The sequence below is a fragment of the Notamacropus eugenii genome, chromosome 5 (genome assembly GCF_028372415.1).
Source record: "Notamacropus eugenii isolate mMacEug1 chromosome 5, mMacEug1.pri_v2, whole genome shotgun sequence".
NCBI classification, from domain to species: domain Eukaryota; kingdom Metazoa; phylum Chordata; class Mammalia; order Diprotodontia; family Macropodidae; genus Notamacropus; species Notamacropus eugenii.
In genome coordinates, this window is record NC_092876.1 from 226502778 (window position 1) to 226529635 (window position 26858).

The 26858-nt window shown below is 34.8% G+C and overlaps 1 protein-coding gene and 1 long non-coding RNA gene across 4 annotated transcripts in view; one reads left to right on the top strand and one right to left on the bottom strand.

The window, feature by feature from the left end:
* Positions 1 to 5379: 5379 nt before the first annotated feature.
* On the top strand, positions 5380 to 15634 carry LOC140505817 (uncharacterized). 2 transcript variants are annotated; one of them, XR_011967676.1, is made up of 4 exons: positions 5380 to 5551; positions 6383 to 6557; positions 7295 to 7353; positions 14572 to 15634. It is a non-coding gene; the product is annotated as an uncharacterized lncRNA (long non-coding RNA). The 2 variants fall into 2 exon arrangements; XR_011967675.1 differs by lacking the exons at positions 7295 to 7353; positions 14572 to 15634 and adding an exon at positions 6705 to 7157.
* TTC21B (tetratricopeptide repeat domain 21B) overlaps positions 13349 to 26858 on the bottom strand; it is a 106783-nt gene continuing 93273 nt past the window's right edge. For both annotated transcript variants that reach the window (XM_072612199.1, XM_072612200.1), the window contains 5 exons: positions 26209 to 26404; positions 19507 to 19731; positions 17837 to 17957; positions 15573 to 15640; positions 13349 to 13930 (listed from right to left, as the gene is read on the bottom strand). In XM_072612199.1, the coding sequence (XP_072468300.1) occupies positions 13853 to 13930; positions 15573 to 15640; positions 17837 to 17957; positions 19507 to 19731; positions 26209 to 26404 (688 nt within the window). In that variant the 3' untranslated portion in view covers positions 13349 to 13852. The remainder of the gene's footprint in view (positions 13931 to 15572; positions 15641 to 17836; positions 17958 to 19506; positions 19732 to 26208; positions 26405 to 26858) is intronic.

Here is a 26858-nt window from a genome sequence, read left to right on the forward strand (position 1 = left end):
ACAGACTAGATAAGGGAGAATCAGAAAAAATGGAATTCAACAATCCACTGTTGAATACACCAGAGTTTCTGTTTAGAGTAGACAGAAAGAGAAGAGAAATAATAAAGATAATTAGAGAAAGAAATCTTTTTAGGAAAAAGGAGCAAAAAATGAAATTAAAAAGATTTTACAGACAAAACAACTTGAAGGGGAGAAGAGGAAAGGTAATTTTATCTGATCCCTTAATTGAGAGTGGGAGCAAATTTTGGAAGAATTAAATAATTAGATAAAACAAGAAAGCAAAGGGAACTGACAAGTTAAACAGAACTCCAAAACTAGGGAAAGGAGTAATATAGGGGAAGGGAGCTTGAGAGTAAAAGAAAGAGGGCCCATTAGAACAGAGTAACCTAAAAATATATTCAACTACAATAACTAAAAATGCAAAGTATTGTGTTTACAGAGGAAGAAGGGAAAAACCTTAATTTGGAAAAAAAAAATCTAATATTAGAGACAAATGGAGTAATTTATAAACCTAACTCTTTAGCTTTAAATAAATTAAATAATCCAATAAAATGAAAATGACATATTGGAGAAGAAAAAGCAAAATCCCACAGTCTATTACTTACAAGCAACACACTTAAAAACAAGATATAAATCGAATAAAAATGAGGGTCTGGAAAAAAAAAAACACTGTGCATCAGGTGATTTTGACAAAAAGCAAGAGTTATAATCTTACTATTAGACAAAGTAAAAATAAACATTCAAAACATAAAAGGGGATAAATAAGGAAGCTCCATTATGCTGAAAGGAAAATTAGACAAAAATAATAACTAACATTTATATAGTGCTTACCATGTGTCAGGCATTGAGCTAAGTGCTTTACAATTATTATCTCTTTTGATAATACAACAACCCTGAGAGGTAGGTGCTATTATTATACCCATATTGCAGATGGGGAAACAGAGGTAAACAGAAGTTTAGTGACTTGCCAAGGGTCACAAAGCTATTAAATGTTTGAGGCTGGATTTGAACTCAGATGTTCCTAATTCCAGGGCTGGTATTCTATACATTGCATTACCTAGATGTCAATGGTGGAATTAATGTGTTCCAAATTCCTCAGAATTGGAATTCATAAGTGAAAAAGTTAATTGAACTATAAGAACACATATATAGTAAAAAAATAGCAGCTGGAGATTTCAATGTCCCTCTTTTAGTTCTGGATAATTTTAAGAGAAAGATAAATAAAAGGGAAAATATAGAAATGAAAAAATAGTTGGAGAAAGTAGACCTAAAAGACTATGATTACTTTGAAAGGGAACTCGTAAAGAATATGTTATATTCTTAGCATTAAAAGAAACTTCTACAAAAAAATGGCAATGTATTAGGACACAGAAATGTTGCAAACAAACACAAAAAGAAATAATAAACATACCTTATAGACCATAACACAATAAAAATAATAATCAGTTCAAGAAGCACAAGTGAAAGTTACACATCCAAGTGGGGACTTAAAAATGAAATTATAAATAATGAGTGAATTGAAGAACACATCATAGAAACAATTAATGATTATCTGAAAGATAATGATAATGAAGAAACACATGCCAACATTTCTAAGATGCAGTCAAAGCAGTCCTCAAAGGGGAAAAAAATCAAACCTAAAATAAGCATAAAGAGCTATTAAAAAGTTGAGAATTATATAAACTGGAAAACCCCCCCCCCAACATCATAGAAATGACAAATTAAGCTAAAAGTTAGTTCTTTGAAAAAATAATAAAATCAATAAACATCCAATTTGATTAAAAAGAAGCGAGCAGAAAATCAAATAAAATAGCAAATGGGTAAGATGAAATCATAAGAAAATCAAAAAGAAAAAACTAATCAGAATCGATTGTACACTTTGTTAAGTTGTTTTTCAGTTATGTCCAACTCATCTTGAGCTTTTCTTGGCAAAGATACTGGGGTGATTTGCCATTTTCTTCTCCAGCTCATTTTACAGATAAGGAAACTGAGGCAAACAAGGTTAAGTGACTTGCCTAGGGTCATAAATCAGAGTCTGACACCAGATTTGAACTAAGAAAGATGTGTCTTTCTGTTATCAGGTCCAGCACTCTATTCATTGTGCCACCTAGCTGCCCCCTAAAATATGCAATTATGTGCTAAAATAAACTGAGAACGCAGAAGAAAATATAATATCTTCAAAATCATAAACTACTCAGATTAAAAGATGACCAAACAGAGAGAGACATTCTCAGAAAAGGAAATATAACTAGCTGTAAAGGAATTACAAAAGGAAAAAAAATAAAACTCTTTCTTATCCTGATCGGTGATGTTGGTTACAAAATAGGGAGGTAGATAGATTGAACAGACTAGATAAGGGAGAATCAGAAAAAATGGAATTGAACAATCCAGGGTTCAATACATCAGAAAACATAAATTAGTAAGGAAAGAACTCCCTATATGAGAAAAATTTCTGGAAAAACTGGGAAGCAGTCTGTCAGATATTAGTCTCAGATCATAACCTTATACCACACTCCACAATGCATTCTAAATAGATATGTAACCTTAATATTAAAGTTCATGCTACAAAAAAAACCCAAACAAACAAACAAAAAGAGAAACAAATCATATTGCTCGTATAGCTACAAGAAGGAAATGTATTCTTAACAGCAACAATAGGGCTGGGGCAATTACAAAAGATAAAATAGATAACTTTGATTACATGAAACTTAAAAGCTTCTCATCAAACAAAATTAATTCCTAAGACAAAAAGGGGAGCAGTTAAATGGGTCAAAATCATTTTATAAATTTCCCTAATAAAAGTTTGATATCCAAGATAAATAAACATAGGTATATGTGTTTATATGCTTATATAACATATACATATATATTATATGTTATATAAGTAAATAAACATAGGTATATGTGTTTATATGCTTATATAACATATACATATATATTATATGTTTGCATATGTAGGTAATAAATAGGAATTTTATGATGATTTTTGAAAGACATCAATGAAAATGTATTTAAAAAATAATTGGAAACTATAATAATTCTAAGGAAATAGTTACAGAACAAATTATAGAAACAATAAAAATAATTTCTTTCATCAAAGAAAATGACAATAACGAAAGAGCATACCAAAATGTATGGGACTCAACTAAAGCAGTTCTGAGAGAAAAATTTTATTTTTGAAATTTTTCAACAAAATAAAGAATAAATCAATGAATGAAGCATACAATTAAGATTGAACAATCACAAATTAAAAATTCCCAACTAAGTAACAATGCAGAAATTCTGAAAATTAAAGAAGATATTAATAAAATATGAAAATAAAAGACCATTGAATTGATAAGCAAAACCAGGAATTAAGAAAAAATTAACAAATTTTTTTAAGAGCAAGATTCATTGATATTTATAAAAACACGGACAATCATGCTTAATGATCCTCTGATTTCAAGCATCAGTTATCATTAAAGAGATGTGTGTTCTCCAGAAGTGTTCATCATGGTGATGGAAGATATATGGAGCAGAGTCTAGAGTGAAGAAAGATTCCTGGTAGGTGGTGAGGTTCTACAGGTGCTCAAATTTGTGGGTGACACTGTGGTGATTGCATCAAACCCCAAAACATTGCAGTTTCCTGGAAGAGATCTGTAACTATTCAAAAGAGTTTGGCCTCATCATCTATACAGGAAAAAGTGAATGGATGTCTCTTGCCTGGATTATTACATGCAATTAGATGGACAACTTATAGACCTTGCTCATCGTTATTCCTGGGACAGATAATAAAAAAAAAAAAAAGTTGAGCCTAGAAGTAAACAAGAGAAAGAGAGGGGGTTCGATTGCTTGAAGGAAACTGCAAAGCTTTTGTAACGATCACAAGCTTCTTTTTGAAACAAAGACCCATCTTTTTAATATCAACTTTTTTTCTACTGGTGTTGTTGCATGGCTGTGAAACATGGAACACAATAGTCTCCAAAGAAGTGAAAATGAATATTACATTGAATTCGATGGAAAAGTTCATGGTGGGTGTGAGCAATGTAGCACTTGAGGAGCTCAAAAAAAGAACAGGAATAAAAGATGCCATCAAGAAAATGTATGATAGGAAACAGAAGGACTGGTCAGCTTTTGAGGATAGGGGTGACAGATGGATAGTCCAAGTGGTCTCTCATGGTATCTCCTTGAGGAAGGGAGGAAGGTCCACCCACATCTCTGTTGCAAACTTATGGAAAGACATAGACAAGAGTCATACAGAATGGGAGGCACAAATGACTTATAATCTATTTGATTATCGGAACATTCAAATTGATGAGGTCACAGACAGATTTAAGCATTTCAGTAAAATGAGAAAGTTGGATTACATCAGGGCCATATCCATTTTTCCACAATGGTGTGTCATGTGATCAGAAATTCACATGCATTGGCCACCTGAATATAATGAAAACATTTATTATATTCAACTTCAATTACGATGACTAATTGATCTAGCCAGTTTTTGGTTTTTTTTTTGCATGACATCTGGTAACAATCAATTAAACTATTACAGAACAAAGGGCAGGTAGTCAGTCTCTACTGGCCTGTTATTTTCCACTGGGCTAATTAGGTAAATTATTATTACTGTTTTTGTCATCATCTTTGTTGTCATCATTGTCAACATCATCATCTAAAAATCTCAGAAAGGATATACCCTAGGGTCTTGTAAGCTAGTTGGTTCTTGGGCAACATATTAAGATTCTTTCTTGCTAAGGTGCCTTGTAGCCCTAAGACTCTTAAGACTTTTTATTTTTATATGAATTCTACTCACTGCTTGTTACTACACATTTGTTGCTTTTTGCTCCTCTGTGACTATGCATCAACATCCTTACTGTAAAAATTTAGGTCTATCAAGTCACTAGATTCGGGAATTGCCAGGGGATTGCTTGCTTTTCAGATGGAGCTTGGAGCATTGGAGTACTTTAAAAAAATAGGTGCTTGATTTCTAATTAGTGAGCTTGCTGCTCAAGTACCACTGAACCCTGGTTGAACAAATTTCAGCCATCCTGCACCTAAGGAGAAAAGCACGCCCTTCTGGCTCCTGTTGCTATAGTAACTGATACTTAGCACTCAGTTCTAGTTTCATTGATGAGTACTAACTGCCTTTAGGAATTTTCAGAAAGTCTGCTTTATGGAAAGAAAGATAGCAAAGAGACAGAATTTTATGGATGTTCCCCAATATAATAGATATAGGGGGCTTCCACTGTTAGACCTTATGTATTTGACTTCCTTCCAATATATCTGTGTATGATTTCAGACTTGAAAAAAATGAAGTGTATGGATCTTTTCATGTGCATATCCAAGATGGTTAGTAGAGGATGAAGGGATTTGTGTACCACCCCTTGCTGCAATCTACTCATATTAGGAAGATATGCCTGCCTGAGAACAGAATCAGCTCCACTCTCTATACCCACAAAGGAGTAAGACTAAGAGATTGGTTGCTAGGCAACGTCACACTGAAGATTGGAGCTGTTTGAAATTAACATAGCTGACCTCTCTAGAGCTCTCTTATTCAAAACCATTTTTTGAAGCAGTAAGATGAATATATTACATATGCATAGTATATATAACACAAATATATAATACTGTTACACAGTTTACTACCTCAACTATAGTATGTTATAGACTGGATTATTAGTATATAAGTAATATTATCTTGTTACATAGTATTATGTTACCTAATATGTAGCATAATGTGACATAATAGGATTATATATTATGCATAATATACTCTATGTTATCTATATGAAATAGTATTATACATAATTTTATACTTTATAGCATATATAATGTATATATATAATGTATTTTACACACACAACAATAAGATACAGGGGGAAACTGTTATTTTCAAACAACAACTGGGAAACACTCAGAGAAGGGAAAAAAGCAATTTGGAAATAATGTTGTATTATAGAAAAGGTTGTGATTTACAATAAATTAGAATTCTGTTTTTCATAATCTGAGATGAAATATTTGTTCAATAAAATAACTATTAAAGATATTTTATAACATCTATACAAACTACAACCAGCCAAGAATCTCAGGGAACAAATTAATCTGCAGCTAGAAAAATAAATTAGGATTCCTGAAAGTAAATTTTAAAGAAATTCTTTAATCTGAATTCACAATAGTCACATGTCATACCATACTTAATCTACTGTTCTTCTTGACAGCTTCTGCATCTTTATGACAACATTGGTTAGTATAAAAAGAGATGGGGAATATTTGGCAAGTTGAGAGATTTTTTAGATTGTCAATTGTCAAAATTGGTCTACAATGGATAGTCTGCTTCACTATTAAGTGAGGATAAGTTAATTTTTTAAAATTATTGATTTTAAAAAAAAATTCTATTACTTTCCAGTAACCCCTGACTACAATTGTTCCAACTGAAAAAAATGTTGATGCTTAAAAGAAAAAAAAGAATCATTACTACTTTCCAATAACTTCTGAACGCAATCATCTCAGTGAAGTACAGGGACTAGACCTGTGAGCTTATGGATATATCCCTAGTCAGAAAACTCCTCCTACCAATATAGGTCAGTATCTTTTCTGCAATTTATGGTTTTAAATGAAGGGCCTGGGAGCACTGAGATAGTATTTGATTTGTTTATGATCACAAAGCATGTATATGTTAGAGGTAGCTCTTTAATCTAGGGATTTTATTTATTTATTTGTCTCTTTAGGGAAGCTCTCTAACCACTTAAACATAATGCAAAACAAATCAACATATTGGTCATATATAAAAACATGTTCCTGCCTCTGCACCTTGATCCAGAGAGGAAGATGGCATGCTTCGCTGTCAGATATCTAAAGTCAAGCTTAATCACTTTATTCATCTGGTATCTGTCAATGTTGTTTTCCTTGATATTATGACTGTTGTATAAATTATTCTTTTGGTTTCTGCATACTTTGCTCTGCGTCAATTCATTAAAGCCTTTAACATTTGTGTAAATTCTTTATATGCCATTTTAATGGGGCAATAATATTCTATTACCTTCCTTAACACAATTTTTCCATCTATTCCCCAATTGATTTGCTCCTCCACCCCTTGGTTTTGTGCTGCTACAAGAAATCCACTACAAATATTTTTATAAATATTTTCCTTTGTCTTTCATGTTCTTTGACTTTTCTGGCTTATAGACTCAGTAAGTATAATATAGGGTCAAAGGTTATGTTCTTTTTAATGCCTTTTTTCGTATAGTTCTAAATTGTTTTTCAGAATGGTTGGACCAACTCACAGCTTTACCAGTGGCGTGTTCTTGTCTTTCCACAGCTCTGCTAACACTGACCATTTTCATCTTTTGTCATCTTTACCACTTTGATGGGTGTCAGGTAAAACCTCAGATTTGTTTTATTTTGTAGTTATTTTATTATGAGAAATTTGGAGTATTCTTTCATGTGGTTATTGATAGTTTGCATTTCTTCTTTTGAAAAGTTCTGGATCATGTCACTTGACTATTAGACAGTGGCTCTTGCTCTTATCTATAGGTGTTTGTTTTTTTAAAAAATATTCCACACTATCAAAAACCAGTAACATATAATAGCACCAGGATAAACAGTTAAATAGGATAGCTAGATGGTGCAGTAGATAGAATGCTAGGCCTAGAGTCAGGAAGACCTGAGTTCAAATCTGGCCTCAGATTTTACTAGCTATGTGACCTTGGACAAGTCACTTAACCTTGTTTCCTCATTTGTAAAATGAGCTGGAGAAGGAAATGACAAGCCATGCCAATATCCTTGCCAAGAAAACCCCAAATGGGGTCATGAAGAATCAGAAAGAACTGAAAAATGACTGAATGATAACAAAGCAGTTAAATAATTCAGTATCTACAAGTCAACTGAGAAACCAATCTATTTTCATATAATTTGATAAAGCAAAACAGTCTTATTGGTATTGGATTGCTAAATAACTACCATTTTAAACAGATCTATGGCTAGGTCTTTAAAAAGACCTTAGTAGCTTTGCCTCAGGGTATTGATTTTCAGGGTCACTTCCCATCAAGAGGCTACATACTCCGTCTCCACAATGACCGTGGTCCTAGAACTTTGCCTGGCAGGCCTCCACCAGGACATCAGCCATGGCATTTTTCTTAGATCTACCTTTCTCCCTTATCTCTTAAAGGTTAGCTTTACCCTTTCTAGCACAATCACTTTAATTGTCAGACTGACCTTTGCACTGCCATCATCTCTTATCCTTGTTGGTTCATTTTTACAACTTCCCAGGTCAGGGAGAGAATATTTACTTGGGTCCTATAGGCAATGAAGTTAACCATCATGGTGACTATCCCTAGTGCTGAGGCAGGTCCTTCATCATTTTTCTTCCCATAGCTTTTCCTGGCCTAGTTTGAAAAGAAAGCAACTCCTCCAGAAGAGAAAGGGTCAAGGACATGACCCTGGTAAATCACACCCAAGGAGAGGAGTAGCAAGATCCACAAGAAGGTGGAGGCAACTAAAAGAGATAAACAGCCATGTTCTCTTCTCACTGTAACACCACCACACAACTGTTAGACACAACTGATGAGGATGATGATGATGATGATGATATCAATAGCAGCTAACATTTACACAAGACTTAATATGTGCTAGGTGCTGTGCTAAGTGCTTTACAAATATCTTACATGAACCATGTAACAACCATGCGAGGTAGGTGACATTATTATCCCCATTGTACAGATGAGGCAAACAGAGGTTTGGTAACTTGCCCAGGGTCCCTCAGCTAGTAAATCCAATCTTACGCTGGACTTGAATTTATATCTTCCTGCCTCCTGGCAAATGTTCCATCCATTGTGCTACCAAGCTGTCCTAGAACCGTAAGTTTTGCTTTGGTTTTGATTTTTCTTTTCTCCTTACTAGATTATAAACTTCTTGAAGGCAGGTTCAAGGTTCTATATGTCTTTGGATTTCCCTATAGTGCGATGTTTTTAATAAGCACCTAGTGTTGTTGAATAAATATTGAATGAAATTGACTTTAACTGTGAAAAGTGCAATGAGATGCATTTTTAAGTATGGAGAAAATTTATCATTTCACAATTTTCTCTTAGCATCTTTAAAGTTTACATATTTAACCATTAAAAATAAAACTAACCTCTATTTGGAAGAAACAGAGAGAGTAATTAACTTCTTCAGATGATCCTATTTTTTAAAAGTTTCTTTCCGGTATAAAAGTAATTTGGAGAAAGATAAATATAATATATGTGCTATTTGAAGACAGAATGGTCTAAAGATTACCCTAGATTCCAAGGCTGTACCACTCGGAAGGAAGACATTCATTCAGAGCCTACTCATTACTCAGCTTTCCTCATTTATGGGATAAAATTGCCTTTATGGGCATTCTGCCAGTACCATTTATATACAGTGTAAGGCAGATTGCTAGAGGAAAGTACTTTTCTAAAAAACATCTGTTCCTCATGAAGAATGTTAGAATATGTATCACCCATTATTTTGTCCATGGCCATTATGTACTTCATTACAGTGCTGCCCCATTTGTTTAGTGGTCAGACTTCCGGTGATCTTAACCACTGAACCACAGGCACAAAAGTGGAAGGAAGTGAAAAAACCTCTGAGCAGCAGGAAAACAGATGCCATTATAGCCAGGCACAAAGAGAGGCAGCGTGGCCCTTCAGGCTAAAGCTTATTGACTTAGAAATACCATAGAATTAAGAGTCAGCTTGATGAAATAGACCATTGTATCAGAAGATGTAAATTCCAGTGCTAGATCTGCCTGTAATAAGCTGACTTATATTAGGGAAAATAGTTCATCTCTTTGGCTCTCAGTTTCTTCCTCTGTAATAATAAATAGTAATTATATAATATCTATGATGTGCCAGATGCTGTGCTAAATTCTTTACAAATACTGTCTTAATTTGATCCTCATCATAACCTTGTGAGGTAAGTGCTATTATCACTCCCATTTTACATTTGAAGAAACTGAGGCAAACATAGGTTTGCCTCTGTGACTTGCCCAAGGTCACACAGGCAATAAATGTCTGAGGCAGGATTTGAATTCAGGTCTTCGAGATTCGAGGCTAAGCACTCTGCTCACTGTGCCACCTACCTTGTCTTTGTCAGAGTTAAAGAGTTGAGGACCTGACCTCTAGGCTCTTTTCAGAATTAGGATTTTATTACTCTATTCAACTGCTTAATTGAATAACCTGGACTAGTTAATTTCTTCCGCAAACCTCTAGCTGTTTCTGGGTTATAGCTACCTACTAAAGGGTGTGTGTGGGGGGTACTTAGTGGAGAATTCACTGGAAGATAACGCACTGAGGATTAGTGGTTGATATGGAAGAAGGAAAGAGCAGCAGAATCGACTGTGACAAACATAGGTGAGACTTAATAGGAGAGTTGGTGGTTTGACTGTTAAAAAGTCAGTCAAAGGGGGTGCTCAATTAACTGAGTGCAGTATCTCAGGTAGCCAGCAGGTGGAGTTCTACCTGTCCCATCTTTTCTAGGACCATGCTGCAAATGAGCAAGGCTAGCAAGCTTTTTTTTTTTCTTTTTTTTTTTAAATCAGGCTTTAGTATCCCTGGGGGCCAGTACAGAGAGGTCAAAACCTTCAAATACCTGGTTACTTCTCTACCTAGTGGTGTGATTTTTGCATGTAGCTCAGAAGCAGATTTATGCCTTGTTAAATGCTATTAATTCTACAAGTCCTAATCTAGGAGAGGAAATGAAATTATATGGAAATTTGGCTCTACTTCTATCCCTTGGAAGAATTCGTCATCTCTCAGTTTTCTTGCTGTCATATCCATAGATTTCAATACAAGGCAGAAAAGTTGACTGCAGCTTTCTTTTACATGGAATCTTCACAGAAGCAGTGAAGTAAGGCAAAAGTCTCCCAGGATGGGCAGCCATAAATTAGTCTGGGGCCATTTGGTTCATGGGCAAACACTTCAAAAGTTCTTGAGGGCATTACTGTACTAAATAAGATATGCACATAATTCTGACCCCAAATCATTAAAAGTCAAAATTATACTCAAAGTCTTCTTTCTGAGGCAGTGAAATGTATAACAATTTTTCCATGTTGTCCACTTTTTAAAGGACCTGTGGCTTTCTTCGTGTGGGGAACTCTCTACCAATGCACAGTTGTCTGGGGGCAGGAAGAGATTAAATGACTTCTTGAGTGTTAATAGCCATTATATGTCAGAGGTAGTATGTGAACTCTGGTTTTATTGACTCTAGTCTAGGCCTCCAGGCACTAAGTCATAGGGCCTCTTTATTAAACATCAGAAGGATTTCTTTTGCTGTACTTCTCCCCAGGCCCCCTTCTTTCTCCTAAAGCACACAGGACAGTGTTAGGTAATGAACAGGCCTGATGATTACTTGTCAAATTAAGTGTTGCTCCTTAGAACAACTCCTAGACTGGGATCTTGAAGGCATCTTAGAGGCTATGGAGTCCAACCCTTGGAGGAAACTAAGCAAAAATTGGTTAAATGATCAATACTGAACAGGATAAGGCAGCTAACCAAATCACAGCAGATGGGGTTTTACAGCTGGACTTTTGATCATTAAAATGTAAGTTCCTTGAAGGCAGGGACCATCTTCCCTTTTGTTTTTATTTGCATTCCTAGAATTTAGCACAGTACAGGACATATAACAAGTACATGATAAATGTTTGACTTCTGAAGTCCCTTCAGGAGGTGCAGAGGTGCTGGTGCTAGTGTGAGGGAGAGGAGATGGCTGTAAGGTCAGCTGAAAGGACAGCTAAGGTCCTGATTATTTTGAATAATGAGTCCTGTCAGCTAGTAACATTATTCAAATTCATACTCCATACATTGATTAGGCTGGAACCAATGACTATATTTCATGCAATCATGACTTCAAATAGTGTGAATTCTAATATATATGCCTACTTTATAGGATTCATTATTCACATTATTTGGGACTTAGAGGGAGAATCTAGGAGACCTCAGTCAGCTTCTTTACATCACTTTCTCATGGCTTTTTAGGAAAACCCAGGGGCATATTCCTGTGTACACACTTATCTCATCACTAAAGAATTTCCCCCCCAAATAGCGATATCAAACTTTGTTTTTTTAAGCCCTTAATACCAACATAGTGCATTTCCTTTGTACTTTGTATCAACACACTTCACTTTAAACAATATTTGAAAAACGATTCAATCAGTGGATTCAGTCAGTATGTTCCAATCACATCACAAAATAAACACTGAAAGTGAAAATTGAATATAGTACCAGAAAATGCTTTCCTTCACACCTTACTCCTACAAGCAGCGACGTGTAAAATTCTAGTAATTTGACTGCATTTTTTTTTTACTAGTTTCAGATTGCCTTAACGCTTCTAATTTGAGATCTGAGGTGATTCTGTGTACTTTTCCCATCAGCTGAACTTACTGTTATTAGCCTCTTTCCAGGCATGGCACATTCGTATAGGGTATTATAGTGTTTTGAGACAGAAGGATATCATGTCACATAAAGGTAAACACTGTAACATACATTTCACTTTATCTTAATAGTACAAGTAAAACCAGATAATCTGTCAGTGCCCTTCCATCTCTAAAATTCGAATATCAAACTGATGAGGTTTCCATTGTGGAATTTTAGTCTATAATCTGACTTATTGGGTTATTATGCAGTTTACTGCATTTGAAGTTTTAATGTAATTTTTTAATGTTTCTAAGAAGGCAAATTCTAAGGGAAAATATAATAGCTATCCTCAAGTATCTGAAGGGCTGCCATGTGGAAAATGTTTTTGGCTCATTTTTCTTGGCCCTAGGAGTAGTAGGTGGAAGTTGAAGAGGCAGATTAGGTTGATATAAAAAAAAGTCTATTGTAATAATACTGCTACTAATAAAAATACTAAAGACTAACTTTATATAGTACTAATTATATTCCAGGTTCTATGCTAAGTGCTTTACATATATTATTTGATCCTCACAACAACCCTGGAGTTGTACACTATCATTAATCTCATTTTACATATGAGGAGAGTGAGGCATAAGTCAAGTAACTTGACCAGGGACACATAGCTATTAAGTGTATGAGGCTGGATTTGAATTCATGAACACTGGATCTGACAGACCTGGTGCTCTACCCACTGTACCACCTACCTATCTCTTCTCCAAAACTGGGATAAGTTACTTCCTCACTAAAGGTTAAACAGAAGTTGAGATGTTTTATAGGGGATTCCTGTTTAAGATGGCATCTGAGGTCCTTTTCAACTCATGATTCTGTGATTATGTTTTTTAAGTGCTAAAGTGCATGTAGTCAGAAAGATGTGGTTACATTAAAATGAACAATTTCCTTTTAGCATAGCTTGTTGTTTAGAAGACTACAGGAAAATGAAAAAAAGAGAGATGAACACAATATTTGAATCAGAAAATATTTATTAACACAAATTGATTTTCTCTTATGAGTTATTTACAAATGACATTTGGATTGATGGCAACAATTGAAACTGCGTAAAAATATTAACAGAAAAGAAATCTCATTGTTTCCAACACATTTTCATGAAATGAACACAAGTATTATGTTAAAAATTTTGGCATTAAGTTTGTTTTAATTTGATTTTGTCAAGACATTTTTAAAAGAGAAAAGAGAAAGCTCTCCCTATCTTGGAAGACTAAAGTTTTGGAGAGAGCTTTTAATCAGAGTCAATAAAAGTGACTTCTCAGCTCGAAAATACCTATTTGAATATTTCTTTTCATATGCAACAGCAGCCTCTGCTGGAGAATAATAAGTATCAACTCTGAAAATTATTTTTTCGTTGTTAAATAAATTTGAACCAAATCTTAAATAACAATAGAAAGAATTTCATATTATATTTCCTATTTAGTCTCTACTTCAATTTAGGAATCTAGGGAGAATAAGGTTCAAGTTCTTAAAGCTGCACGTGCTTTATCAAGTATATCTTTTCGGATTTTAGGATAAGTTGGATGTGCTTCCAGAACCTGTAAAGTTAAAAAAAAAAAGTTGAAAATAATTACTGAGTGTACGGAACTGGGAAATAAAATGAACTTTCTTATTACTCATTTTTACAAAAGGGGTTATAATTTTCTGATGAATATCTTTCAAAAGATTTGGGAGCCTGAGCATATTAAAAAAAAAAAAACTAGAGAAATCACAGAGTAACTGAATATGAAGTGATTACATGTCAGGGTGATAATAACAGGATTTTACTGTATGTTTTAAGAAAAAAGGATAAGATTTTTTCATACTATGTCTATTTAGTCTTACATTAGGTTTACTTTACATTTCATAAGCCACAATTAAAGTTTAATAAAACCAACATTAAATTAAATAATCTCAAGTTATAAAAAGTCACCTCAGACAATTATGATTATCCTCTAGATATTTCATACCTCATTCCTGAATCTGACACTACATAAGTCAAAAACAATTTATAATGTAGTAAAAGCTTTATCAAATAGATCTTAAATAGAACCTATTATTTTCCATTTTTAAAATTCCCCATTTAGGAGAATCAGATCACCAGAAAACAACCTGTCATTAGAGATTTATTTCAAAATAAAACACAAAACTTTATAGGCCACATCTGGGAGTAATACACATTCTGCTTCATCTCTTACAGCTTCAACACCTACATAACTGTACTATGAGAACTACTTTGAATGATCACCCTGGGGCAGGTGAAAAGACCTCAATTATTAAAAAAAGATTTAATTATATTCATTATGCTATACTTGTTAAGGCATGAAAGTAAACTAATATTTTTTAAAAGGTTTTAACCACAAAAACCGAAACCAAAACATTTGCTTTCAAATAAATAGCATGCCAACTTCCTCAGATATTGTGGTTCAAGTTTTAGTACTGGCAGGATACTCTTATCATGTTAGACCCTTTTTGTACTTAGGAATAATGGACTTGTATAAATACGTCAGTGTATTTCATAGGACGAACTGTTGGTAGGGGTAGTTATCATAAGTCTAATATAATAAATGAAGGGATCATCATAAAACACATCAGTTGTAATGTCTCAATTTCATAATTCTGGGAATTTTTTTATATGAAAAAGATATGAGTGATTTAAAGTAATATATTCCTACGGAGACTGAATAACAGAACAAAAATGACAAAAAGTCTATTTATTTGCCATGAGAGGAGTAATTTAATTTCAATCTGATATACTATAAAATTGAAGAAGTTTCTCACCCAGAATTCTATTCATCTGAATTCTATTTGCTAACATTTAAAAGCACCTCAACAATAGAATTCTCTGTTGTGATAAGCTTGAGGCTCTACAAGAAGCTAATGATGTACCTTTTGAGTCTTCAAAGATTTATGAAATTATGCTTAAGATAATTTTGGTGTTAAGTACATTTTATCACATTTCAAACTCTGAAAATTTATAATACAACATTTAGGGAATATCGAGTATCTACAATGACTAGAATGCTTCATTTTCCCAGCAATGCTGGATAAGAGTATTTACTATGCTTAGTTATAACAACTATAAAGTAGCTAAAGACTATCTTGAAGTTCACTAAAAAAAAGTTATTACATAGTTACATCAATGTCTCATTATGTTAAACTGTGTAAGTAAAAAATTATTTTTATTTTAAAAGTATTTACCTTGTGACATATATCAATGGCATCAACATATCTTTTCCCTTTTAAATAATTAAATGCAAGTTTGTAGCCTACAAAGAAAAAAGAGAGTGATAAAATATATGCTTATAAATATATCCTGCTTTTTTTACTTGACTTGTTCTGCCAGTTTGCTTTAATTTTATGTGACACAAGGGACTACATTGGGATGGGCAAGAATAAAGCAATAAGAACAAGATAACAAGGCAGGAAAACAAGTAGAAAAAGACACAGCAGAGATTATCTGCAGTGGGGATAGAAGACTGTGTCAGTCAGGCAAAAAGCATGTGTAAAGTGTTTATTATGTGCCAGGTACTGCCCTAGGATATAAAGAAAGCCAAAAACAGTCCCTGCTCTCAAGGAGCTCACAGTCTAATAGGGAGGCAGTAGCAAACAACTATGCAAAAACAACATATATAAAGGGTAACATGAGGTAATCTTATCAAAGGGAAGACATTAGCTTTAAGGGCAATCAGAAAAGGCTTGCAGAAGGTGGGATTTTCACTGAGACTGGAAGGACACCAGGGAAGCCAGGAGACTGAGGTGAGGAGGCAGGGCATTCTAGTCATGGGGAAAACCAGGGAAATGTATGGAGTTTGAGATGGAGAGTCTTGTGTAAGAAACAGAAGGAGGACAGTGTCAGTGGATTGTGGAGTATGTGGAGCATAAAGAGACTGGAAAGGTGGGAAAGGGTCAGTTTATGGAGGGCTTTTAAAAAGCAAACAGAAGTTTTTATCTTTTATCTTGGAGGTAACAGGGAGTCATTGGAGTTTACTGGCTGGGGGAGTGGCATAGACAGACTTTCACTTTGGGAAGATCACTTTGACATCTGAGTAGAGGATGGAATCAAGTGGAGAGACTTGGAGCAGTGAGACCAGCCAGACCAAATGGGCTCACACATCAAATTGCTGCCACCACCACAGAACTTTTTGGGATTTCAAACTTCTGTTTTTGTAACATGCTCAGTTATCTAAACGTTTTCTGGGACCTCTAACTTGTATTCTTAGAAACACTGTACTAGAATATAGTGAAAACCCATTTCTTAAGATGTATCAAATCCTAAGATATATTATAAATCAGAGAATTTCAGGATAAATGTACTGTGCATCTAAATCACTAAGTGCCACCACAAATAATGTCATGTTAAACTATATACCTCCACTTAATCAAAATTGAGAAAGGTGTCTCAAATTATCAAATTCCTACACAAAATTAAATGTAGGATCAGCAGGAGATAACCCTGAGGTTTTCTGAGTGACTTGGAGGAAAACAAATAATAAATAAAATAATATGTTGACTTGAACAATGGATTTAAATAAACCAGACAAAATTTAATAGAAAAAGATGTAAAGTCTTATATTTAGCTTCAAAAATCATTTATGTAAGAGCAACATGAAATATGCTTAAACAAGTAGCACTTTAAGTGAAAAATACCTGAAAGTGTCAAACACAAGTTCAATATAAACCAATCTAACATGGCCACTAAAGAAGGTACAATACAATCACATGCTGAGTCAGTTCATTAAACGTGTATACAATGACCATTATGTGCTAGGTACTGTAAGAGGTGAGTCAAAGGACAAACCACAATTACTAAATATCTTATGAAGCTTAGTCTAATAGTGCCTAGATCTGCAAACTGTGCTGGTCAAACTACAACTGAGCATTGTGCTCAATACTGGGAATTGTATTTTAAGAGAGACACGGAGTTTGTAAGTGGGAAGCAAGGAAAATAAGTAAACTGGAAACTATTTCATATAAGGAAAGATTGAAGAAACTGGGGATCGTTGGTTTGTATGAAACTGAGAAGGACATGCTAGATATCCTCAAGTACTTGAAGATGTGTCATGTGGAAGAGGGATTAGGCATGTTTGGGATACTACACAGGGGATGAATAACTAGGATCAAAAACTAGGTGCTTCTGTATTGGGAAGAAAATTAGACTAGGGACGTTTTTCATGGTCATTATCAACTCTAAGATTTTACGAACATACAACATGTTAAAAGAAACAGTGAACAATGAAAGGTTTTAATACATTGTACCTTGTAAGCATAAGCAGTTAAAAGATTAGTAAGGATATCAAGACATTCTCATTTCAGGAGGGCTCTCAAAAGAAAGCTCTTTAAGTAGCTACTTCTTACTGTAGCTTCTGTTGTGGATGACATATATAAACAAAAACTCCCAACCCTATCTAAGTGAAAATTTAGGAATAAATTGTGACCACTTACTATCATTTTACCACACTCACCGACTGTTGGATTTGTCTGATTGCTGTATTTCCATGCCATCTCATAATTCACAGAAGCATCCTTATAAGCTTGTTCTTTCTCCATTATATATCCCATATATTCATAGGCTTTACAGCAAGACTAAAAAAAATGTTTCTAATTATATACATGTGTAGTGTGTATGTGTATGTGGTGTATAAACTTATATATATCTCAATCAATACCTCCAAAATTTCATTCAGACGGTTTGAAACTATGTACTTAGAAGAGAGAATTCTCAAAACCCTTTTGTTTACTTGTATTAAAGCAGTCAACTGCTTAAAGATTCCAAAGTGTTTAGAAATGCCATAGTACAATAATTAGAATACAATTTATTTCTTCCAACCTCTTATCATCAACTAACACATAGCTGGAAGTATTTATATTGTTTTTGAGTTACTTCATTACCATCAATATGAAAGTGCCTTCAAATGAAGGTAAGAGAATAATAGGTGCTTTGTTCCAAGTGTCACTTTTTTTGAATCTACAGACACAGGAAACCAGGGCGTATGGCTGCTGTCTTAGAAAAAGCCACCATATCCAGGCATACTCTTCCAACAGGCCATCAAACTGAATTTTTGGTGTGCCCCACACCCTTCTCATTACTGAGCAGACTATTCTTCTTGTACTGTGTCAAGCCTAGACACACGACCAGATTATACATTTCTACAATTTCTTGGATTTTTCGAAGTTGTGTTTTGTAAGTCTAGTTAAAAATGCTTATATACTTCATCATTTGGGAAAGACAATCAACTGATAAATGGCTCATCTTTAAGTTTCCTAAAAATTCAGTAACAATATTCTTTCACTAGAAGGTCTCACTTTAAACTCTAGAAAAAGTTTTTACTAATACATTCACCTGAAACTACAACTGTAGTTTAGGTTAGTATAGCAGAGATTCTGAAATAATTTATATGAAAGTATATAAAAACAAATATCCCCAAGAAACTAAGGCAAATTCAAAGTTCTCTTAGTGTAATTAGATAAATTAATTATGAAAGAATCGCCTATTTAAAAGAATTTTGCCCCTTGTAAGAGAATTGCATGCTTTAGGATAATTTTGTTAAAAAGAGCTTTATGCTGTAAAAATCTATACTACATTTTGCAATTAAACATTAACATTTACATTAAACAATCCAAATTAAAACCTGAAAAGGCATTTGTACAAAATATGTTTTGCACAGAGTATTCTAATACATGGGAATAGCATACGGCTGCAGGAAATTCAGTGATTCTTTTAGCAAATAAGGCAGAAACCCATAACTGATATTTTTCTGCAATTTTCATTAGCTCTGTATAGGACAGATAATCAGAGGCAAACACTTGACAACCCACAAATACCTTTAGTAAATACTGCATACTCACAGCTAAAACCTGAAACATGCATAAATATATGAATGAAAATGACTAAATAGTATCTGTAGTTATTAATTTTTTTAACTCTCAAAGATAAATTGCTTATGTCCTGTTTTTTTAAGTTTATTTCCTGATCATACCAAGAATAAGCATTCCATTCTTCACTCCAACCCCACAATCACAACTCTTGCAAAGGAACATATGTAAAACTCCTTGAAAATGAACAGTTAATGAATAGTACAGCTTGTTAAAAAAAAACTTCATAAAATAAAGAGGAATTACTTTTATTACTTACCCTATTATGACGCAGGCACCGTCTTAGCAGTTCACCTGCCATATCATATTTTGCTGATTGAATATAAATATCAGCAAGCAGCAGCCAACTCTTTTCAAACTCCTCAGCATCGATAGGATTCCAATTCATTTTTGAAATTCGTTTCAGTTGGTTTCTGGCTCGTGGTGTCTGTTTCAAGATCATAAATGCTGTTGCCATCCCCAAAAGTGCTGGAATGTGATCTTTCTGCAATTAAACTTTTAAAATTGAGACACTGTAGATACACAATTAGATTACTAGTTTTTCTTGAGAAATTTGCTAATATGTTATTTGTTTACATGCAATATAAAATTATAATTTGACAGAATGTATGATCTTATTTTGAGTTCCATCACTTCTGAAATATATAATTATTTGAAATGGTCATTGTTAAAAGACATTCTGTATCCTCATATTCAGAACACTACACTAGAAGCTAGATGAAGAAATTCTGGCACATATAACATGGATCTCACAATCAATCATGCAAATAACATATCCTGAAGCCAGATAATTAGTCTGACTCCACTTCTGGTGTATATTTTGTTGTAAAAGTGAAAACAAGCATTTTAAACATAGTCTTACTTTTCAAGTGTTTATGTTGAAAAGTCACTTAACATTTCTATCAGTTTTCCTAAAAATTGGACTATAACAAGAAATGGATTTGTGTACATGTAAATATGTATGTAACCTTATCTTTCCTCTTTTTAAATTAGTCTCCCCTTCCTCTATTTTATTCACCTTTACTTTTGTTCATCTTTCATCAAGTGCTGACCAAATACTAAAATTGGTATAGATTGTTTTTCTTTTAAGTAATTATGAGAAAAATCAAATTCCTATTTATAAAATGTATACAACAGGAATTTTAGAGTTAGAAGGGATCTTAGAGGTCTAAGTCACCCCTACCATTTTTTTCTGAGGAGGAAACTAAAGGGCTAGAGAGGTCAAATGACTTGGCTGCATAGGTAGTGGTCAAGCAAGGCTTTAAACCCAGGTTTTCATATGCCGAATCCTGTGTTCTTTTTCACTATACTACATTTTCTCTTTGGAATAAAAGTGAGAAATAGTAGAGATAACCAACTATTTATGATTTCAAGGAACAAAGTTCATTCATGGATAATATATCTGCAATTGAACTGTGGCAAAATAACAGAACACACAGGAGTGCTAAATGGGTGTTCCTGGAAACATTTTTTATAATATAATATAACATAATATTGTGGAAGTGCGTATGGTCAGCAGTTAGAAGGGAAAATGTGGCGAACAGTCTTTTCAGTTTTGGTGAGAATATAGATCACATAAGGCTAAGTGAATTAATATAACACCATAATCTACATCTTAAAAGATTATGATGATACTGTTATTCATATGTGTGCACATGAGTGAAATGAATAGAGACACATCTGCCAACAATGACAGGACGTGTAGTCTATTATTTGGAAGGTGGCTGTAATCGGCAACAAGACAGCAGGAAGGATATCAGGCCCTGGTTCTACCTCTTCTTCTCTTTTCTCACCTCATGGGGAGTATAACACCCTTGCGCACAATGAGCTCTCTGATTGTTACACACTTGAGTGCTGTTTTCCAGCATTCTGTAGCTATGACATATCACTTGAAACTGAGTTTCACTCTGTTCTTACAGATTTTCTTAGACTTGGCAAACTTGTAATTATCCTCCTTCTGCACTCCATATAGCAGCTGCTGTCATCCATCTGCCACACACATACATTTCAAGAGAATGAAACTACTGAGGGCATTGTTTGAATGCTAGTGGAAGGTTGTGCTTTAGTACCTTGTTGTTAAATAATATCACTTTGCAATTTTATGTTTAAAATGTATATTCTAAAGGATAATGAAACTGCTCATACCACTGAACAAAAATCTGAATGAAACAAAATTACATTATCAGCAGAACAAGAGTAATCTAATGTAAGAATACAGGGCTAAATTCTTTTGAGCTCACTAATATGACCTCACCAGTATTTACTTATACAAGATGTCCCAACAATCTCAGTGCTATTTTAAGTCTTCATAACTTCAGAAGTATGAATGCTACAAAATTCAAAAAATAATTGGAATGCTAATTATTTTTTATATTTAGTTTATGAATTTTTGAATATTTTAAATTTTAACAAGATGGCGCACCCAGTCATTATGTGTTAAAACTTTCTGGATGACACTTTCTGGATGACTGGTGAATTCGGTAGAGGAAGTCATTTTTGCCTGGCCACCTTGATCATCTTATCTTTTCTCCAGTAGACTTTTTCTTGTGTGTGTGGGGTGTCACATCAAAATTATTATGCATATAGCAAAACCTTATTCTTTGGACACTCTTAAGGCTAGAATCACAAAGGCAATCATTTTAGTCACTGAGAAGCAGTTGATGAAAGTTTTTTTACCTACAAAGTTTGAGAACTGAATAGAGCAATATATAACATAAGATTGGTTGGTTGGTTATTGTCTGTTCTCAAAGAGGACCAAAATGACATTACTATGATAAAGCGAAGTTTCAGTGTGTCTGACTGGCTGATCAGACCAATAGGAGCTCAGAATGATCTACCACAGATTGGGCACAGATAGTCCATGTGAATATTTGGGGTCACTTCAAATTTGTGCATCCTACGTTTCCTTTGTGGTGTTTCAATTCTGCTTTGCTTGTAGAACACAGAACATTTTCTGATGTGGGCATACCCTGATGAGTGGTCCAGTGCCAGTGTCTCCCATGTCCCACAATCAAATCCAAAGTTCTTTAGAGAGACCTTGAGAGTGTTCTTATATCGCTTCTTCTGACTACCATGTGATTGCCTGCCCCATGTGAGTTCTCCATAAAATAGTCTTTTTGGCAAGCGTACATTTTGCATTCGAGCAATGTGGTCAGCCCATCAGAGTTGCACTCTCAGAAGCATACTTTGAATGGTTGGCAGTTTAGTTTGAGCAAGGACCTCAGTGTCTGGTACCTTATCCTTCCAGGTGATCTTTAGAATCTTTCTAAGACAGATCAAATGGAAGCGATTCAATTTCCTGGCATGATGCTGGTAGACTATCCATGTTTTGCAGGCATACAACAATGAGGTCAGCACAACGGCTCTGTAGACCTTCAGTTTGGTAGTCAGTGTAATACTTCTTCTCTCCCAAATTTTTCTTCGAGCTAAAACACCAAGCTTGCTCTGGCAATGTACGTGTCAACCTCACTGTCAATGTGTACAATCCTGGAAAGTACACTACCAAGGTAAGTGAACTTATCCCCAGCATTCAAAACTTCTCCATTTGTTGTAACTGATGGTTCCACGTATGGATGGTGTGGAGCACTTGTGTTTTCTTGGTGTTGATTATTAGGCCAAAATCAGCATAGGCAGCAGAGAATTGATCCATACTTTGTGGCATCTCAGCTTCAGAGGCTGCATTGAGTGCACAATCATCTGCAAATAGAAAATCATGCACCAACACCCCCTCTACTTTGGTCTTGGCTTATAGCCTTTTCAAACTGAAGAACTTACCATCAGTATGGTAGTTGACTTTGATGACTTGTTCATCCTCATTGAAAGCATTTGTGTTCATCCTTTGTTGCTGAAGAAGACCATGTCATCAGAGAAATGATGATATGACTTGCACTTGACTTTGATTTGAGTGAGTGAGGGCTGTGTAGGTCACCAGCCTCAGTTCTGCTCCAGAGCCATCTGAATCCAATGATCAGATATTCATCATCAAAAACATTTGACAACATGGCTGAAAACATCATGCTAAAAAGCATGAGAGCAAACCCATTTCACTCCATTAATTACTGGGAAGGCACGAGGGCATTGTTTACTATCCAGAACCTGGGCAAACATGCCATCATGAAATTGACATACAATGCTGATGAACTTCTCTGGGCAACCATAATTTTCCACAAGCCCTCATGACTAATAGTGTCAAAGGCCTTCGTCAGATCTACAAATGTACAGATCTCTGTTTTGCTCCTGGCATTGCTCCTGGAGTTGTTGGGCAGCAAACACCACATCAACTGTTCCTTGGTCCTTTTGAAGTCCCATTGGCTCTCAGATAGATGACCATCTTCCAGGTAAAAGATCAGCCTATTAAGGACTCTAGCAAGAATCTTGCCAGCAATGACGAAGAGAGGGACCTCCCTGTGATTGTTGCAGGACAATCTATTCCCTTTACCTTTATAGAGATGGACAATGGAGGCATCCTTGAACTCCTGGGGGACAACCTTCTCTTGCCATATAACCTGGAGTATTTCAGTCAGCTTCGGTATGGGCAATGGTCCCCCTACCTTGTAAATCTCAACTGCAATAGAATCAGCACCAGGTGTTTTGCCACATGAAAAGAGCCTAATAGCACTAAAAACCTCTTCTTCAGTTGGAAGTTTAGCTAAGCAAGATTTGACTTCAACCTGAGGTAAATGGTCAATGGCCTCAGCACTGATTGATGATGGTCTGTTGAGAACACTATGGAAATGTTCAGCCCATCTCTCTAGGATCATGTCCTTATCACTAATCAATGTGACTCTGTCAGCACTGAGTAGTTGTGATGCACCATAGGTTTTTGGTCCATAAATAGCTTTCAGGGAGTCATAAAATCTCTTTGGATTGTTACTAACAGCATAAAACTGAATTTCATCTGCCTTCTTACTGAGCCAGGAATCCTGCATCTCTCTAAGTTTTGTTTGTACTTCACTTTTGATGGAATTAAATGTTGCCTTCTTAGAGATGGCTGAACTATAACATAAGACACTGATTATGTTGAATATTAATAAGAAAGATCAATATTTACAAATTCAAACAGTTAACCTTTCAAATTTGTAAAAGTTTTTAGTATTTATACTTTTTAAGAAATGAAAAATTAAAAGTGAAGTAAGATTTTTGGCCATTGTATTTCAATACTTTTAGAAGTGATATTTGCATTTATGTAGTTACTCCTTCCATGGTCACAGATTGTAATCCTTGCATGTAACTTGGTAGGCACGTGAATTAAAATAGCTAAAATCATTAATTATCTAGTGGCTAATTTTCTGATACTAAGTCTATGAACTTAACATGGTTGATCTCCATATGACACACAGAGTTTGCTACCAGGCCCTTACCCAAAGGCCTTTCAGTACAGCAAAATCTGCCAAAGCTTATATTCTACTGGCATAGCCTTTGGGAACCAAGAATCATCTCTATACCACAATGAGGAATCACAAAGGGACTTTTAGGGGAGGCACTAATATTTATCAGTATTTAAATGGTGTAGAGAGGTTGGAGGACTATAAAATATATGGTAAACAGTTAAAAGACAGACCAAGGAATGGCAAATATTTCATTTATCATCTCTACACACAAAAGGCAACATAAAGACAGGGGTATTAAAATAAATGAATAGTACCAAGACATATTCAAAGGCAGAAAATTTCATAATAGAGAAGTGAGAGTTGGTTGGAAATCTTGTGGTCAAAACAGCCATACTGATTGTCTAAGTAAAGAGTGCTGCTGGGAACCCTTTAAGACCATTCTGGGTTTGAGCCAGAGTAAGCCTTGGGGCATCTTGTCCTTGTCCAAGCTAGCAGAATTAGATTGGTGTGATTCTGAAACAAAGATTTGGAAGTCCTGGATCTGTCTGTGTTAAAGGCATAATCACATAATTAATCATGGATTCTCTGCTACAGTCAGTACATGCTCTCAAAGTCTGGTGCCTTCCTAGGGCACAAAAAGTAGGATTTAAGCAATATAATGTTATTATAAATTTTTTTTGCTGCATTCAAGGAAACATTCAGTTACTGCCTTGACTAGGATTCTTGCTACTAGGAAAAAACCCACTAAGGGCCCAGATGTCCAACTGGAGATACCAAATTACTAGTTTTCAGTGGTCAGCAATGTGGCAAAATAGTACAAAACAGAGTATTCTTGGAATTAGTTTTCAGCTGAAAGTAATAACTAGTATTTCCTCTTTGCCATTTTCACACCAAGAGCAGAAATGTGGTAGTGTGGCTGAAGAGAAAAATGGAACTCCAGTAAAAAAAAGAAAGTTGTTTTAGTTTTACCTTAGGGGTGGGAAAAAGCTGGCATAGCCTAAGAAGGGAAATGAGTCACTCTCTCTTCTAAGAAAGAAAAGGTACAGTTGAAAGCTTCCCAGGAAAGAAGAAAGTGGGAAGAGCTGAAGGTAAAAATCAGTTTCCTGTGGTTACAACTTATGCAGTATTCCTATACAAGCAAGTCATTATTTGCATGACTGATAAGTAATACATGCACACATTGTCAACACTGTCCCCATTTATCCTCACAGTTGGAAATATTCCAAGTTCACATCAGTTGATAAGCTTGGATACCTTACAGCAGCCAAACCGTTTTTCTTAGGGAGTCAAACTAGGACACCTTTGTAATTTGGAAATTCTCCAGAGGATTCATTCAGCAGTTGCCTTGAGAATTAACTTACGTCCTACACTGGGAATTTCCTGTTCTTTACATCCTAATAGTAGCTCCTAAAGAATATCCACATCAATGACAGTTCTAAACACAGAAACACATTATCTTCTGAAGCAGGGATTTGCTGTGTGAATTTTTGGCTAAATGAACATTTATTTAAAAAGTACCAAGTGAACTGATTTTTTGAAATAAAAAAAAAACTATTCAAAATGTTTACTTCTATAATACTTTGGAAAGAAAATATTTATTCATTAAATAAAAAAAAAAACAAACTACTAACCTCTGAAGTTGCTATTTCAGTGAAGGTATTTAATGCTCGCTCAACATTAGCTTTCTGTTTGGTTGCCATTAGGCAATAGTTCTCCATTATTCGAAGTTGTATGTGGCCTTGGACAGTCTGAGGCTTTAGTTCTTTGAGGAGTTTTTCAGCTGTTCTCACAGCTAACTGCACAGATTCTTGCTTCTCAGTGGAATTACTATATGAAAAAAAAAAACAGTATCACTACACACACACACACACACACACACACACACACACACACACACACACACACACACACACACACACACACACACACACACCCACACAGAGAAAATCACTCCCTCCTGCTTACTCAATGAGGTTTGCTGAAACTGGAATCAGATCATCATGTAAATGGCCTTGTTTTTTTTTTTTTTATTTAAAAACAGGCCATTTAGTTTTTTCCTAATATAACGGACATAGTAAAGAATGCTGAGAATGTTTTTAAGACAAGATGAACTTAGGTCTTAATGAGACAATCATCAATTTTCACTTTCTATGGAATAAAAAGGCAATTTATGTGATGTTTGCATGTATGGTAACACCTCTGTGTTATGAATGTTAGTCTAGCAGATGTTATAAACTAGGGAAATTAGCAAGCTAATATTATTAGCATGAAAATGACATGA